Source organism: Thalia democratica, chromosome 7 (assembly GCF_965202585.1).
Source record: "Thalia democratica chromosome 7, ktThaDemo2.hap1.1, whole genome shotgun sequence".
NCBI lineage: Eukaryota > Metazoa > Chordata > Thaliacea > Salpida > Salpidae > Thalia > Thalia democratica.
This window is the reverse complement of record NC_139171.1, coordinates 43,544,867-43,564,374: the sequence shown is the minus strand read 5'-3', so window position 1 is coordinate 43,564,374 and position 19,508 is coordinate 43,544,867. Positions and strand designations below refer to the sequence as shown.

Genomic DNA, 19,508 nt, shown 5'->3' with positions numbered 1-19,508 from the left:
TTTTGATTTAAGGTTTCAGAAAAATTCACCAGAAATATAACAAAAAAATTGGAAACAATTAGAATTAATATTAAAGTAGCTTTAAGAACATTTAAAATTAGAAACTAATTTTCATTGAAAGAAAAGATCAATAAACTCTACAGAAATTGCATCGTTTATAAGTTTCAATGTGTAGGTGACCTGAATACCCAATATATTGGAAAAACGGAGCGACAACTGTTCGTCAGAATTAAAGAACATACAAAACCTACAAATAGTGCAGTATTTTTACATATAGAACACTGTAAAATCTGTCAAAATCATAATGATATTTTTAATTGTTTTGAGGTAATTAAATTTTGTAAAAATAGAAATATTTTACTTGCACTAGAGGCTATTATGATTAAAAAAACTAAACCTAAACTTAATCACCAACTAGGTCCTGATAAAGGATCTAGAATTACACTTAACATTTTTAAATAGTCCATTTTTCTTTTGATTATCTATTTTAGTTTTTATGATTAATTTGATTAGTTTTATATTGATTGCTTCTTTAGTTTACTCGTATTTTGTTTGATTAATTAATTTTTGTGAGTATTCATTTTGTTATGAAAAGGAAATTAGTTAAATTTTGAAAGCATTGCTCAATGAACTGTTTAAATGAAAAAAAATTGTTATTAGCAATTAATTGGTACATAAAATAATTATATTAATATATATACTAAGTAAATGGGTGTGTTTATGTGAAAGGATAATGAAAAATATGGAAGATGAGGAAGCGCCATTTGAAGAAGAACTGTCGGTTGTGTACACATTTGTTTGAAATATCACGTCTTTTATTTAGTAACTGCTTACTATCTTCTGCTAAAATTGCCATTGCGGTTCTGTAAACAGTAGTAAAAATGATAAAAAGTTACAAGTACTTAAAGTAATAATAGATAATAATTTAAGTTGTGGGGAACATATTGAAATGGTCATAGGTAAATTATTAAAGACAATTGGTTTTCTATATAAAACAAGGTGCTTTTTTAATGAAATATCTTTATACTTAATTTTTAATTCACTTTTTATGAGTCATATAACGTATGGTCTGTTATACTGGGGCAGAACTAATAAAACAAAAGTTAATGAAATAAATGTACTCGTAAATAAAGCACTCAGGTGCATTCACTATAAAAAGTACAACAAGAGCGTAAGTATTTAGAAAATAACAAAAAAGTATTAAATGTTGTAAAAATTGTTTAGTAATGAGTTGGGAGTTTTTATGTTAATTATTTATTATTTTTGAGAATAAACAATTACTCAGTTTCACCGCAGAGCGGATTTTCAAACTGTAAACCTGTAGTAAAATAATAATGTTAAAAATTAAAAATAATTAAAAATTGGTTTGAGTTAAGTTTTCATACAAAAAAAATTAATAAATAAAATAAAAAATTATATTGATGCTAAACAACCTTTAATTAAAAACTATTAAATTATAGTCTATAAACAGTACAATTAAACCATGGTATACAGTGGGGTATTGATATCTAATGGATTTTTAAAAGATTAAAAATTTTACTGAGTTAGAAGTTATAGAGTAGTAGATACATATTATTAAGCACACAGTTCTAATAATGAATTTATATTGTAATAATGTTTAAAATAAAACCAGGGAGTAGACATTAAAAACTTTTATGAAAGCACTGTTGTTGTTAACACAGTTATATTATGATGAGAAATAATAAAATGGCTTTTTTGTGAAACATATTAGAAAAGCAAAAAAATGAATGAGGATTAGATTTCAAATGTTAAATTTAAATTTAAAAAATAAGATTTAAAAAAAATATATTTAGTTTAGAGATAATCAAAGAGAGTATAAACTACTAATAATCCAACTAAAAAAAAATTTATACTAATTCAACTTAAAAAAAGAAATAACAATAATAATTTACAACTGGAAATGGGTATAATATAAAGCATGCACAATTTATCTTATATCTTAATGAAATATATTTTACTTATAAACAGACATGAAAAAGAGAAAAATAAAAATAAAATATTTTTAACAATTTAAGACTGAGAATGGGAATAATATTATAATACATCTAAAAATAACAAGATATCTTAATAAAATTTATACCTATGTGAGATATAAACTATAAATATTCATTTAAGTAACGTGGGCATTGGGTTATCAGTTTGTTTCTCTTGTTTAAGGTTTTTCTTTTGTCTGCTCGGGCTATATGGAGTCTTTCTAGGTTATGTAAAGTGCACATGTTAGTATGGTTTGTGTTAGATTTTACTGATTCTACTATTTTCCATTTAATTGAGTGTTTTATATGGTTACTGTATAGATCCCATAGGTGATTTGCAAGTTGGGTACAATTTTTTGGTTTGCTTTTAAAAGGTTTGGGGAAAGAGGTTTTGTGTTCATTATATCTAGACTTAAATGTTATTTTGGTTGAACCAATATAAATGTTGTTGTCATTTACGTATGAGGAAACTTTAGCTTGATATATGACATTACTTAGGCAACACTTGTTATCCACGGGGCAGTTTGTTTTTGGTCTACAATTACAAAGTTTTTCATTTTTATCTGATTATTATTTTTGTGAACTTTTTGTTGTGTGAATTTATAAGGGCCATAATACTTGGTGTGCAGCAGTAAGTTATTTTTATACAATTTCTATTAATTATTTTGTGGTAGATGCTGTCTTTCTTAAAATGTTTATCTACTAAATACAGGAAAAGTTTGCCAATTTTAGTCTGTACAGATTTACAAAAGGGGGGATTGTAATAAATGCAATTTCTTTTTCTAATTTTGTTAATGTTTGTACTATTAAATTGTTTGCAGGTTAAATTATACTTAAAATTACTTTTGTTTAATGCATTTTGGTTCAGTTTGCAGTTACCAGTTGCAGTTTTTATGTTCACATTTATAAAAGTTTTTTAACCAGTAAATTTTAAGTGTTTTTTTAAAAGTATAACTAAAGTACATTCAACAAGGTCTTAAAAACTTTTTTTATACCAAGATTTAATAACAAATATGGTCATAAATCACTAGCTTATCAAGTTAGTAAACTTTGGACAGACCTACCTATTAATTTAAAAGACCAAAACAATCTTCGGAGGTTTTATGTTGAAATGAAGGATAATTTATCAAATGATCAACTAATAAAATAGAGTTTACATAAGATGAACAGAAACGTTTTTTTTATTTATTATTTATAAACATTAGATAAGTATTCATTTTTCATCTGAGTAGGTATTTATATTTTTTGAGTATATTAACTTGGTTTTAACAGCATTGGTTCAGTCTAGTTTGTAGAAAGTTGTAATAGATAAATATTTTTTTCTGTTTGTAGTTTGTTAGTATATTAGTAAACAATTTCATAATCTACATTTTTTCTGTGTAAATAAAATTATTAGTCGCTAAATATTTTTTTGCCAGAAAACAAAAAAAGTTAAATAAGTCAAATATTTAAACTATGAGCTAAAATCGCTGATAAAATTTAAAACTAGTAATAGGTGGACTTATTTTATGATTATTAATGTTTTTTATCTTATTTAGTTTGTTTTAACTTTTTTTTTTCAAAGAAAAAAACTTATTTACTATTTTAAGTGTTTTTTTGTGGTTATTTACATGATTGGTTTGGTATAGCGAAACTTATACTTTTAGACATTTGTTAAAGATTGTAAACACTGATAGTTGTAATTATAAGGATATACTTATTTTATATTTTTTATTTACTTTAAGCAAAAATTTTTTTTATGGATACAACTTTATTTTACTGATTTTTTGAATATTGCAGGTTTATTTAAGTACTTATTGTTTTTTTTTAATAATGTTTTAGCTTTAATTTATTTTTGCTTATTTTTATAGGTTGAAATAAGTTGAGTAGAGTCTAAATTCTTAAACATACTTTAAATAAAAACTTTAAATTTAATATTAATTATTTTTTCATTTTTAAATGATATAAAAGGTTAAACTGTTTGCTAAAATTATTGATAAGTTTTAAGTATAAAACAATTTCAGATAAAAACTTTACCTTTTGAAGTAGAGTTTAATATATATTGTATGAAATGTGTGTGTATATAATTTTTTTTTGATATATATATATCTTTTAGAAAAATATTTATTGTTGTAAAGTTTTTTAGTTTCATTTTGAATAGAGTTTTTCGTTTTAGAGATTAAATTTGACTGAATTTTTTTTTTTTTTCATTTATAGCTCATTACAATTTTGATTAAGTTTGGTATGCAACTCGATGACCGAGAGGTCTTTTTGCGTATCAAGGTCTTTGAACCAAAAAATGTTGAGCAATTTTTAGTTTTTGTTCAATAAACCACTTTATTAGCAAAGTGAATGTTTAGACTATTAATTATTTCAATTGGTTAAGTAAAATAATTTTCAATTCTAAACAGCTAGTGTGGAAATTGTTTTATTTTTTTTTTGGTTATCTTGATTATTGTTCTTCAAATTTTGGATGTATTTGTATCAGAGATTTTAAAGGTTGTACAAAAGATGTTTATAAAAAAAATATTGATTTAATTAAGAACATACTAACTTACTAACTACTAAAATATAAACTTTGTTGACCTTATTTTGAATAATTGGCAGCCATCTGATAACCTAAGTAAGTTCCACTTATTAATAAATAAGTTTTAAACCTCTGAAAACAAAGCTGTGGTATCTTCATTTAGTAATTAAAAACTATTAAAATAAACTGTTGGTATAACACTGAAATTAATTTAAAAATAGAAAGTTATTTAACGAGTATAAAAGAAAATACAGGAAAAATGTTAACATGATGCTAACAAAAATTGAATCAAAAAATTAACAAAGTAATTGTTTATTAAGGGACAAAAAATAAGCGCTCAAAAACTTTGGTCAAAGAACCTGCTATACGAAAACCTTTTGGTTATCGAGTCATGCACCATTGATAAAGTTTAATGTCTTATCCTGGAATGTACACTAATTAAGTTGAATTTAAATTTTAAATCTGGACCAATCCCATCCGTTCACTTATAATCTAATTAAATCCAGTTTGACTTATATCTCATTGAAGCTCTTAGTACAGGGGTCGGCAGGCAGTTGGTGCTCGCGGGTCAAATTTCAAGTTTTCAAAATCTTCGCGGGCCACAGTTTCAGTTTTAGTGATATTTGAATAATCTTTTGGCTTTAGTTTTGGTCACACCAGAGATAGTTTTACTTTTATTCACTTTATTACTTTAAATGACTTTTAGCTACACATAGAATGCCTATTTAACATACAAATATCTATTTGAGTAGAATTTACATGGTTTAATATACTTAAGTCTTAATAAAATATATACTTTCTTAAAAACTTAATAAGTTAAACTTGATAAAATATTTTTATTTTTTACTTACAACCTAACTCTCTATAAAAACCAAGCTTGAAAAGCATTTATGGGTCACTTTTATACATTTTTTATATTATGAACCACTTTTTCATGTTTTAAAAAAATGTTAACTTCTGAAAATAGTTTTTACGCCTTAAATAGTTTGTATTTTTTAGAAAATTCAGTAATTCGTTAATTGAATAGAATTATTACCTATTTGTACTCTAAATAAGCTAAATCAAATGTTTAACATATTTAATGTTGGAATACCTAATAAGTAATTAATAAGTCTTTTACACGGTTGCCACTTTAAAAGCAAAAATGTCTGAATTATATTAAAAGTTTATTAAAAGATAAAATAGCTAAAAACTTTCTGTTAATCAAGCTTAAATACATAACTAATATATCATTTTATAAAAAAGCACAATATGTAAATAGACAAGAAAAATACATTTAGTAAACTACACAATAGTCATAAAAACTGTTCTGAGAATTCGAAGATTTATTCAAAGTGTTTGAAATAAAAGTTTCAGATACCCCTAAGTTTTATAAAAATTTCTTAACCAGCTTAAACCTAGTCTAAATTTTATAATTTTTTTAAACTAGCCTGTTAGTTTGGCAACCCTGTTTAAAATCAAGTTCACAAAATAAAGAAATACCGAAGTATATTAACAGTGAATTAATTATATAACTAAAAAAAATATTTTAATTCAGCTTGAATGGATAATTAAAGTTTTAAACATTTTTAACAAATGTATAGCAAATTATTAAGCTAATAAAGAAATTGAAAAACCTATTTTTATTGAGCATTATAGCATTTCTTTATCTGCGTTAAAATTTTGTATTTAAAAAGAGCAAATGTAAGTTATAATACGTTAGTTTCGAGTTATTGCGAGAAACGAAAAAAAATTAAATTGTCAAATTCCAAGCTTTTCCGGGATTTTTTGGCAACACTAATTCTTCAGACTTATATGTATACAATTAGTATAAATAATAATAATTCAAATTATATCAGCTGCAAGACTTAAAATTTAAAACATATTTTAATATAAACCAACAGTGTGCAATGAACATAACATACATCATTAATTTAATTTACCACTCTTTAAAGCAAAAAAAGTCAGTCCGAGTGACCAAAACTAGCATTGACATTTTAGCATACAAAAAGCAATTCAAGCCAAAAACTTAAAAATGACTAAACTGGCCTGAGATTTAAAGTCTTCAAATAGTCATAGTCTGAGTGTGTGTATTTGATCGATTTTGAACTATTTTGATTAAAAATGTACAAACTTAATAAATTACCATTTCTATATCTAGTTTGTATTAAATAGGTAGTTTCAAAAAACAGCAACTGTTTATATTAGTATGCAACGCATACAAATTAACTTATTTTGTCAAAAAACATCGTTTAAAAAATTAAAAAGTATACCTAACAAAAACTTTTTTTAATTTATGTCATATATATTGTTTTAAATGTGTCTGTACACACTTAGATATTACATGTAGAAACAATAATGTTAGAAAATTATGCTTAAACTAAATTTTATCTCGTTAAGTATTAAATAAAAAGTTGTTTAAAATATAAGCATGTTTGTTCATTGGTGTGCATAGGAATTAATTTAAAATGCAAAGAAATCTTCTAAAAAATCAAAGGTGTCAAAACCAACATAAAGTTAAACTTATTTCTTGTTATTGTTATTATGTTATTTTCAATGTTTTTATGCACACTAGAGTATAAAATTTAGTAACAAAGTATCTGTAATAAAAACTTAGGTACAAAAACATGTTAAAAAACTAAACTGTAAAGAAATAACATTTTAATTAATTATTGTGCTTACTTTTGTACAAAACGGAAAACATTTGCATTTATTTTTTACAAATAGGTATTATATAACTATCTTACTAATTCAACGCAATTTTTACACTCTTTTTTTAGAAAATAATTTGCTGTTGTGAGAAGAAATTTATTATAAAATTGAGAAAAAAACCTGGTGGAATGCCTGTCTTTTTCACATTTTATGCTTAATCAGTAAAGATTTTAATTATTTTAAAGTATTATACAGTAACTAAAACTAAATTGATCAAACAAGTTTAACTTAAAATATATTTTTGCTCAGCGGGCCACATTTACGTGGTCGCGGGCCGCAAAATTTTCTTTCGCGGGCCGCATTCCATTCAAAAAAATAACGTGCTCGCGGGCCGAAGATTTATCCTTCGCGGGCCGCAGTTTGCCGACCCCTGTCTTAGTATATAGTGTTTTGGCACCCTAGTCCAGTGGTCGGTACGCTAATTCGAATCGGTGAACCCTAAATCACAAAACAAAAATCCTGTGCACCCCAATTTACGTTCTTTAGCGCCGCTAGTGTTTAAAAATATATAAACATTTTTAATCGTTTTTTTGCTAATAGTTCGGTAACTCCCGGTTAACTTTTACACGCTAACTATAAATTAACCAGTTTACCTAATCCATTTTAATAAACTTTTAGTATAAATTTTATTTCATCTTATTTTTATAACAATTCTTTACTTATATCACCCAGGTCTAAAATACTAACAAAATTAATTTAATACATTGCCACAAACTAATTTTTTGTTCAAATATCAGTTGAATAGGCTGATTATTAACGAGCATAAAATTAATTTTATAGGCAAATTTAAAAATTTTTCAAAAAACATAACACTTTAATGTCAATTATTTTCCTTATCTTAAAAGCTATTTAAAATTTTTTTTTTTATTTTAAAGAACGCACCTTTGTCTTTAATTAAAAAAAAAATTTGGTTTGGGGTTTGAATTATTTCATTGGTTCCCTCCAAAAATAAAGGTTTTTTTTTTTTTTTCATTATTATAGTATTAAAACCAAAAATAAATATTTTTTTATTTTAATTTTTTTCCATTAGTTTGCATGTTATTTAAACTCTTAGATGTTTATTTTAGAAATAATGTTAATATCTTTTACGATTTGGCCCCAAAGCAAAATGATGTATATTACACTATCATTTGCCTTGGCTATTTCCTAGATAAAGAATTGATAAAAGGAAAAAAAAATTAATAATAATGTTAATTACAACAAATTTAATTAAATTATTTTACTTTTATTAAATTTGTTGTAATTCTCATTCTTATTAATTTTTTTTTTCCTTTTATCAATTCTTTATCTAGGAAATAGCCAAGGCAAATGATAGTGTAATATACATCATTTTGCTTTGGGGCCATATCGTAAAAGATATCAACATTATTTATAAAATAAACATCTAATAGTTTAAATAACGTGCAAACTAAAGGAAAAAAATAAAATATTTATTTTTGGTTTTAATACAATAATAATGAAAAAAAAACCTTTATTTTTGGAGGGACCCCATGAAATAATTCAAACCCCAAAACAAATCATTTTTTTTAGTTAAAGACAAAAGTGCGTTCTCTAATATGAAAAAAAAAATTTTTAGATAGCTTTTAAGATAAGGAAAATAATTGACATTAAAGTTTTATGTTTTTTGAAAAACTAATAAATTTGCCTATAAAATTAACTTTATGCTCATTGATTATTATAGAGATTTTTAATGTAGCAAAACGCTTTTAAACAATAAGAGTTAATAAAATTAAACATTAATAGAATACTAACCGTTTTATTTTGTTTTTAAGCATCTATGAGTTTTGCTCACTTTAGTTTTTCTTTGGATGACTAAGGGTGGAAGAAGTTTTAAATTATGTAACAAAATAGAACTAGGAGAGTACAAAAATGTTCGTTTTATTAACAACAAAATGGTCAATAAGATATCAAGGTTGAATGTTTTTAAGTGTAGAAAGATTTTTTGAAAAAAACTTTAATTTAGTTTCTGCGCGAAAAAAAAATCATGTACCCCAAATTAAGTTTCATGCACCCTAAAAGTCTCGTGCACTCAAAAAAAATTTCATGTACACTAGTATGCACCAGTGTACACCGTACCGATCCCTGCCCTAGTTTACTGTCCAACACATTTGTTCGGAATAAGACGTTAAATGGTATCTGTGGTATGCAACTCGATAATCAAAAGGTTCTTCGTGCACCATGTCTTAGAAGAAAATATTTTGAGCGTTGTTTCTCTTTCTCGTTCAATAAACTGTAATACATCTAATCAGGACACTTTACTGAACTCCTTTAGACATTTCATATTTAATAAAATGTAATTTAAGGTTTGGAGCTTCCATATTTCACCTGTAATGATGATAGCTCTTAGGTTAAAAATTATGCATGCTGTGTTAATAATCCGGATGTTTTCTAGTATAATTTATTGTACTTAATCAAGTACAATAGTTATTATTTTTTTTAGTAAAAAAGTTAGTCTGAGTAATTAAAAGTTATAATTAACTTTAAGTAATAATAAAGTATATATAGTTTCTCAATCTGTTTTTGTTACAAATCTCATTTAGTCTAATAATTGAAAAAAGAAAGCAAACTAAACTTAAAAAAAAAGTACGTAACAAAGAAGCAAAAACAAGGCGTTTAAATGGCGTTCGTGTAGTCGTGTTTATAAAATATAACTTTGTTACAGCACAACTGTTTAAATAAGTTTTTTAAAATAAATTTGTTTTAAGTTTATTTTTTACTGTTTGTTAGCCATGATGAATTAATCACTTACTGTGGTATATAGAAGCTCGTGGTTTTTATTTTCTTAAATAAACTATCTAGATCACTTAGACAGATTTGGTTATAAACAATTTTAACTATATTTGTCCTTGACAAGGTATTAAACTGTATCCGTGGTGTATGACGCGATAACCGAAAAGTTTTTTCGTACAACAAGTCCTTAAAAAAACTTATTGGTGCTTCTTTTTTTGTTGTCCAATAAACAAAGAATATATATATAAGTAGCCGTAAGTTGAAAATCGTTTTTGGTTAAATTGAAAAGTATAATGTAAGTTAAAACTAAAAGACAGAGTATAAAACGTATTAAACAGATGGACAAGACGTTACACTAGAAGTAAGAAACATTTTGCCGCCCGCAGATCGGATCTAGTCCAAATTTATAAATCTATTGCCCGCGATTTATTTTTTAGATTAAAAACAACTTAATTAAATCAAAGAAAATTGCGCTTTTAAGTAAAAAGTTTCTATGAAATGTACTTTTAGTTTGACTTTTCATTACAAAGATGATTACTAAACTATCATTAATCTTGTAACTTAGAATTCTATAATTTTATAAGTTTAACAGTGTATACTTTTTTCATTAGCGGCCTGAAAAAATTTTTTAGATTAAAAAATGCCTGTCCCTACACGATAGTCTAAACATCTAAAAAGTAAAGCTCGTCGGAAAATCAAAAAAAAAGTTTTGGTTCGATTTAACTTAACCGATTTTTAATTTAATTATGTTTTTTATTCAATGTTAATCCAAATGCTTAAAAAATAGAAGAGAAAACAGAAGAATAAATTAATTTTCTAAAGGTAACTTCTTTTTGAACTAATTAAAACAAAATAATAACTTATTTTAGATAAATTATGTGCTTTATCCTCTAACAAAAACAATATTTAATTGAAGTTTTAAGATAAGGAACTATTCAATAAGTTAGAAATTACAATCTTATACATTTCAACTTTAATTTTTTCACATAAAATAAAAACTTTAAAAAATCTAAAAAACGGTTTCCCGAACTTTTTTGATAGACCCCCTTTTCAAATATTTAAAAAAGCTATGGCCCCCTCAAAAATAATTTATCAAAAAAATATTATTTAAACCGCCTAAGGATTCATTTTTTTGCTCTTTATCATTAACTCCAGAATCTAGTATAAGTTTCAAATTATGACCTTGTAGATCCCCTTTTACGTCTTGTGGCTCTCTAAACGTTTCCATAATATGTAGTATAAGTTTTAAATCTACCATTAAAAACGTCTAAGAATTTTTTTGCTTTTCATCAGTAACTCCAGAATACCTAGTATAAGTTTTAAGTTATGTCCTCATGGCCCCCAAGCGGCCACTTGACCCAGTTTGGGAAACCCTGGTCTAGATAAAAATAATGTTTGTTATCCTCTTAAATGCATAACAGCTTTAAAGCTCTACATTTTCAAGTAAAAATAATCAATTTTTTTGTTATAAAACACATTACCTGATATATTATCAAAAAATTTCCAGCAGAAGGAGAAGAAAAGTGAAATCTACGGATTGTTCAGGAAAACCTAGTGATTTTAGAGAAATTACAAAAGTTAATGAAATTTTGGCAAGTGAGAACCCTGTACTTAAATTTTTTTAAGAAAAATGTATTATTGGTTAAAAAAAAATAATAATTTTACAAATAATTACTTGTCTATACACAAATAACCTAGTATATATTCAACTTATTTCTGTTTTAAGTTGTCGCATAGAATATAAATATTTTATAAATATAAAACTGTTACATAAAGTTTGATATCTTTGTTGTTAAAGATTTATTTTGATTTAGTTCAAAAATATGCTACATTATATTTTAAATTTTCAAAAGATCTACAAAACCAGTTTAAAAAATCATCTCCTAAATACAGTTCGGCGCGATTTGGGCAAATTGTTGATACTTTAATACGGTTAAATCACTTTTATTTTAAAATGTTAATGTCTTGTTTTGATACAGTTTTTTTGAATATATACTTTTAATTCGATGTAAAATTATTTGCATGATTTCAATGGTTACATTAGCCCTATATATTAAGTTTAATCGTAGATATTTGTTATGTAATGAGGAGAGCAGAATTCTCTGCAACAGCTGCAAAACATTTTAATTTTTTTTCAAAATCTATTTGTTGCATGCCACTATTCTGTTTATGAAAATATTATGGCACCTTGAGAAGAGCTTTTTAGTGTCATGGACATAAAACTGTATGAAATTGAACGCCAAAAGTAACTTTTCTTAAGGTTATGTTTATTTTACTTATGTTTTTATTAACTTAAGTGTGTTCAGCGGTTAATATATAGTTTATTTGTGTAAATAGTCTAGTAAACAAAATTTCTAATAAAGTTTTCTTATTGAATTTTAAAATTATCTATAGATAGACACGCTTAAAAAATCGGAACTTTGAATCCTTGAATTATTAATTTATATTAAAAAAGCGTCTATAGTGTCTAGTACACCAAAATAATTTTCAAATTTTTTTTAATTCAAACATTTTTACGCACTTATTAAACCTGTACCAAAGTAACTTTGTAGTTTTGTTGAATAACAAAAATTCAGCTCTTTTAGTTACCATCACAATAATAGTTAAAAATAGTTAGCTATAATTTTATTTTGAAAATTTATTTACATCTCTATAAAACCAAGCTTAAAACCAAACAAATAATTTTTATCGTTCAGTAAATTTAAATTTAATAAAAAATCTTTCAACTGGGAGAAAAAATGTATGTCGATTTTACAAACTTAATTTTTTTTCTAAAAAACTTTTGAAAAAACGGATATATATATATATAAAGCACTAATTAAAAATAAACAGTATTTATACCATTACCATCAAGAGTAAAAACAGAAACACTATTAGCTGTAAATAGTTTCATTAGCTAAATTTCTAAAATAGCACTTTAATGCTATCTATTAGAAATTCTGTGACCCTTAACACACTTTGTAGAACACAACTTAAATGTAGAATATTTGAAAGGAATTTTATCAATCAAGCTAATACCGCACTTGTCACATATATCATCAATCGAAGTGGAAATCTGTATAGCTTCTCTTTGCATTCTAGACCCGTTCGCATCCACTATCTATATAATATTTTTTTAATACTAATTTTATCGTGTATAGTTAGATTTTAAAACAAAACTCTAAGCTATATGCATAAACATTTTGAGAAAAAAAGTACATTTTTTGAATTGTTTTATTTATCAACAAACTGTAAAAATAGTTTCATTAAATATTGGCAAACAAAAAAACAAAAGCTTTTATAAAGTTTATCGCCATTTTTTGACTTTAGTACCCATCAGTCAATTAGAGACAGAGTTACTTAACAAAATTAGGCCTAAAATGTATTGCAGATATGCTGAAGACACTTTTTGCTTTTTAGAAAAAAAGAACAAATATATCAGTTTGATGAAAAACTTAACAAAATGCACAAAGATATAAAATTTTTCATTCAAACTTGCCAAGAAGGCAAACTACCATATCTTGATACACAGGTGGCAATAAAAAACAACAAGATCATAACATCAATCTACAGAAAACCAACAAGCACGGGCGTGCTTATGAACCTTAACTCGTGTGTACCGCAGTCGTGGAAGAGAAATTTAGTTAAAAGCAAAAATTAGAAACAAAAACCTCGTCTCAGAAGATCTACAAAATAACGAGTGGCAAAAAGTTAAAGGACTTTTGATAAAAAACTCTTTCCCGACCAAGTTTATCGATGACCAGATACAAAAGAAAAACAATTTTGAGACAGAACTAACTGAAAATACAGATGATAACAAATATTATATTACAATACCATATGTTAAAAAGACCACAGAGAATTTCTCCAGAAACATAAAAGCTATGTTCAAAGATATCGGAGTAAAAGTACGTATTGCATATAATACAGAAAAAGTAGGGAAATATTTCTCCCTGAAAGGCTCAATAAGTCGTTTGTATCAAAGTTGCTTAGTCTACAAATTTACGTGTCCAGGTGATCTGAACAACCAATATATTGGTGAGACTGAAAGACAACTTTTCGTAAGAATTAAAGAACATGTGACTCCAACTAATAGTGCGGTATTTAAACATACAGAAAATTGTGCATTTTGTACTAATTGTAACAATATTTATAATTGTTTTGAAATTATTAAAACGTGCAGTTCGTATAATGATGTATTATCTACAGAAGCTTTACTAATTAAAAAAAATTCAACCAAATTTAAGTAATCAGCTTGGTCCTGATAAAGGATCAAGAGTAAATATTAATATATTTAAATAATCCATTTTGTTTTAATTAGTTTTTTGTTTATAAAAATTCCATTTTTGTTAATTACTTGTCGTTTTAATTGCTTGTGTTTTTACAAATGATTAAGTTTCGCTCTATTTATATTATGTTTAGTTAACTTGTGCAGGGTTGCCACAGATCAAGCTGAGAAAAATTTCCTGTTTTTTCTAAATCAAACTCTTAATTTAAACTTATTCTAAATTACATAATCTAAAACTTAAAACTATATAAAGCTTTCAAGCTTCAAATAACCGGTTACAGGTACTTTTTTAATCTAAATATTAAAAAAAAAAGCAACTCAAATAACTAAAAATTGATATTTAAAAAAATTACTAAATGCTAAAAAGAGCATAAGTCAAACTTGAACAGAAAGTGAATATTTTATTTTTAACTTTCTAACCTTCTCTTTTTTCTTTGTACAATATCCATCGCTTTTCTTTTCTTCACTTTGTTTGTTTCTTTTCTTCTCACGTTCTTTTTTTTTTCTGGCAGCCCTTTTTTCTCTTTTTTTATCAGCTTGTCTTTTTTCAGCTTCTGGACTTAATGGAAGAGGAATCTTAATATTGAAAAAATATTTCATAAAATTAAATAATCATGAAATATTTAAGATAATTTAGAGAAAAGCATCATTGGTAAGCCGAACTAACAAAGTTTCAAAAATATTAAGAGGTGCTAAAGCAATACATAAAATATTATATTTACCAATTCAAACTCCTTAAAGATAAATATAAACTTCAACATTTTATTTTCAGCTTTTCGTTTATAGTTATGTAACTAGGTATTTTTAAGGGACTTTTAATAGTGCATAAATTAGGCGTCGACAGGCATTTGGTAGTCGTGGGCCAAATTTCTAAAACATAAACCTTTGCGGGCCGCAGTCAAAGTTACAAGCAACGTTTCCTTCTTTTTAATCTCCCATCAATTATGTTTATAAACTTTTATTTTGCTCTTCATTTCAGTTTACTTAATATCTTGTGTAGTTTTTAAATTATGTATTAAAAATATACCTGCTCAGGGCTGCATTTAAACTTTCGCGAGTCACTGTATTACCTTTCACGTGCCGCATACTTACAAATCCCTGGCCTAAATGAATGCAAATAACAAAATAAAAAAGCATATTTTTCCAAACATATTAACGCTTGAACAAGTTTTTTAAACATTAAATCATCCAGGGGTTTAAGTTGATATATTTTTACTCATCTACTTAAAAACAAAACAGTTTCTAAAAGTTAATATAAAATGAAAGTTCTAACTAATTACCTAATGTTTTGAATTCCGACAACTTAAATTACAAAGTTTCAAAACACGAAATTTTATGTTCTAATAATTTAAATCATAAACAAAAAAAATTTTTTTAGTCTAAATAAAAGGGTGACTTTAAATGTTGGACAAAATTGAAGGACTTCTTCAACTATACAGTTTTTTACCGATACGCTTTAGTAGTTTTTTTTCGTAAAACTGTAACAGTTAAAGTAAAAATAAGATTATGGATTGTGGTAAGGCGTTTGAATGAGGGTAAAAATAAGGTTACAATAAAATTAGTGATAATTACAATAAAATAATAGTAATTAAGCGCATGCTTCAAATTTGTCCAGCACTTTAAAGCCGTCCTTTTATTGAGACTAAGCAGAAATTTTTTTTTTCCATGTTTTAAATTATCGGAACTTAAAGTTTTATAATTTAAAATTTTGTTATTTAAATTGTCAGAATTCGTATTATTATGTTTTTTTGAAACTTATATACTTAAATTTAAAGCACTTAAGCTGCCCTATAAATTTGTCCAAGACTTTGAAAGCGGTCTTAATAAGACACTTAATCTTATCTATAAACTTTCATCTATTAAAATAAATGTTTCTATGTGTAATCTTTTAGAGCTTGTCTAGTCAGTTACGGTAAAGGTTTAACTTTGGTCAGTGAATTACAGAAACTTTATTAACATTTTACTACTAAACTGTGAAACAAAGTTACACAACATTAACGCTGTATAAATAAATTGAATTAATATTTTTTATCGAACAAAAATAACCAAAATAAAAAGTAAAAATTAATATTTGTAGATATAAATGTTCAAAATATAGATTTAATTGTTTACTAACAAAAGATCCTAGTGAAACAAGTTCACTGGAATATAAATAAAAACAAATTATACAGTAATGATTACTGTATAATTTGTTTTTATTTATTTGAAGATATAACTATTCAAAACATACATTTAAGCGTTTGTTAACAAAAGATTCTAGCGAAACAAGTTCACTGGAATATATGATATAACTTGTTATTAATATTTGTAGATATATGAATTTCCATGTTTATAATTTGAAATATCTAAATTGAATTATTGTAATTAAGATGTCGGAACTTGAAAATTCATAATTTGATATATAATAAATTTTCTTGAGATGACCGTCGCTTTTGTAAATAACGTTTTAACTAAGCTAAATTTCATGCATAAGACACAACAGAAAATATAAAAAAATAAAATTTCACAAAAAATAATGCACTTCGCAATTTTATAACAAAGAACAAATTTCCTCTAAATAACAAATGTTTGGTTGAGAGCTAATTTTATAAAGCGATGGTCATCTGAAAAAGAGATCATAAAAACTAATTAGGGTCACTACGCAGTATTTTCAAACAGAAATTGTATAAATACAACAGTGATTCTAAAACAAAGAATGCAAATGGCATATAACTTTAAAATCATAGTTATAAACTAAAAATAGAAGCATTAAATTTTAATTATACTAGAATATAATTCACCATATTTTAGAAATTAAAGACACATAAAATCTGTAGCATATGCAAGCTTGAAAAAAAAAGCGAAAGCGAAGGATTAAAAGACTCAATATTAACAAACGTTTTGAAATATCCTTATTATTACCACACTTTTAATTTATTTATACTGAGAGTGTACCCATGTTTTTTACAAATCATTTGCCACCATTGCTGAAAGATCAAGGTTAAAAAAACTTCAAGCTAGATCGATTTATTGCAGTTTAACTTATATGCACTGTCAGTGTTTCTTATGTCTAATTTGTTTTGTATAGAAGTTTATTTGTTACTGCTGCTGTTAGGTTTAAATTAAAAATATCTTCACTATACTAAATATCTCTAAGTTATCATATCAATATAAAAAATTTATGGTCAAACTGTAAGCATTTTAAATAAAGTTTAATAAAATTTTCATAAACTTTTTTTTTTACAGTACAAGTACATATAACTAAACAAACTTCTGCTAGCTTATAGTTGTATTTGTCAGGAAATTCACCTCTAAACTTTATGAATATATTTCGAGATGACTTACTAGGACACAAGTTATAGGGCAGTGATGAGCTTAAATTTCTGAAATATATGTTTTTAAGCTAGGATGTATATTTAAGTTTTTATTTTATAAACAAGTTAAACATAACATTAAGTAAATTAAGGGCATAGGGGGGGGGTCTGATATTTTTTTTTTACTAAAAATAACATTGGATCTTATATAAAATCTTAAAGTACAAACTACAAGCCAATTTTTATAGAACTAAGAAATTCTATTTAACTTTTGAGATATTGTAGTTTTTATAAAAATTTTCCGATACAAACGTATGGATTGCAGATTTTTTGGGGTCAATTTTCTCGGAAATTTTAAAAATCACTAAAAATCTATCTTCTTAATCATTTTTTGAGCTAGAAACCTCAAACTTTTAGGAAACATTCCTTTTATAGTTTAAAAAACTTTGAATGTTGGAAATTTAAAAATATCAAAAAATAAAGATTTAAGATAAAAAAAAACAAAAAAAAAGTAGTTTTTTTTTAATAAAAAAATTATTTTTCAAAATTGAAAAAATTCCTGCATTCAATCTTTTTAAAATTGAATAATACACTTTCTGTAAAAATTTGAATAAGATTGCTTGAAAAATGAAGGAGGATATAGATTTTTAGTGAAATGGTCTTTTTTCGCGTTTTTAGTTTGCGCCTTCCATTAGGAACCTATTGCGGTCACCGACTTTGGTCGCTCATATCTATAAAATCACTTTGAATTTTTTCAAGCGGTTAAAAATGTCTGATAGCTCAGATAAAACTCTATAAAATAAGATCAACTTTTAAAAATCAAGGTGGACCCCCCTATGCCCTTAATCAAAACTATATATACTAAGCTTAAAAACATTTATTGTTACTAACAAATCTATAAGTTAAAGCATTGTTTATTTTCACTAGGCATAAGTATACAAGTATTGACAACCTTTTACAGGGATCAGATCCATGCTCAAGTAGACTTTTAATCATGTCATTATTACCACTTTTACTAACAACGTGGAGCAATGTATCACCCTGCGTATTTATGGCAGTTGATAATAATTGAGGAATACGGTTTTCAGCAACTTTACAAACAAGATTATTGGAGTTGTTTGTTTGTGAGATGAGATCGCTAAACTGCCCGAGTTTGTTACTATTGCAGCTAGTGTAAAGTAAAACTAAAAAGTCTTCTTCAACAGGAAGAATGTTTTCAAATAAGATTGAATTGTTCTGTGCTTGGTCACATTGAAACGATAGCTGTTATAAAGATAGTAAGTTCTTTAAAAATAGTGATACTTTATTTGATATTATTCAAAACATAAAAAAGTCATAAAATCTTTAAAGTTTTCTATTTGTATATAAACAATAATCATGAGTATGAATATACGGATAAAACTGTTTATAATTTTAACTTTAGAGACTTCTTTATTTAATTATACATTACATTATATTTATACTTACTTATACCGCTTTTATTTGAAATAAACAACACTAATTATTTGTTCGTTTGAACATAGATTTTTTGTAACATTTAAACTAATCTTATATTTATTTTCAAGTTAAACTTTGGACTGTTTTTCTTTTAATTTGAGCATTTAGTTTGATACAGGAACTAAATAATTTAAATTTTTCTATACCTTTTGATAACGTTACAATTTAAAAAGACTTCGAAAACCAAGGTAAACAAGTTTAATTCTACTAGAGTTAAAAAGTTACTTTAGATAGACTAAAACTTATATCTTAGCAACTAGTATATTGTTTACTTAGTTTTTATGTAAATGTTCAAAATATTAGGTTGCTAATATTTTTATTGAAAAAACCCAACCGTAAAAAAAATTGTTATAATATAAAAACAACAATTTGCAAAGTATGTACTTGCTTTATTGAACTCACGTACGTTTTTCTGTGTTAAACTAATAACTTAGTTCTAAAGGGTTTAAAAATTAAGTATAATCTAAAGAAAATAAGATAAAAAAAAATGTTAGTGTATATATTTTTAATAAAAGTTATTTAAAACTACT

General features: G+C 25.3%; 1 protein-coding gene across 2 annotated transcripts in view; it reads right to left on the bottom strand.

Moving 5' to 3' along the window:
* Window positions 1-12,550: 12,550 nt before the first annotated feature.
* Window positions 12,551-19,508, bottom strand: part of LOC145840398 (tRNA endonuclease ANKZF1-like) — a 38,867-nt gene continuing 31,909 nt past the window's right edge. For both annotated transcript variants that reach the window (XM_082947649.1, XM_082947650.1), the window contains exons 10-13: window positions 18,434-18,744; window positions 17,439-17,550; window positions 14,609-14,764; window positions 12,551-13,021 (exon numbers count right to left, since the gene is read on the bottom strand). In XM_082947649.1, coding sequence (XP_082803775.1) covers window positions 12,845-13,021; window positions 14,609-14,764; window positions 17,439-17,550; window positions 18,434-18,744 — 756 coding nt within the window. In that variant the 3' untranslated portion in view covers window positions 12,551-12,844. The remainder of the gene's footprint in view (window positions 13,022-14,608; window positions 14,765-17,438; window positions 17,551-18,433; window positions 18,745-19,508) is intronic.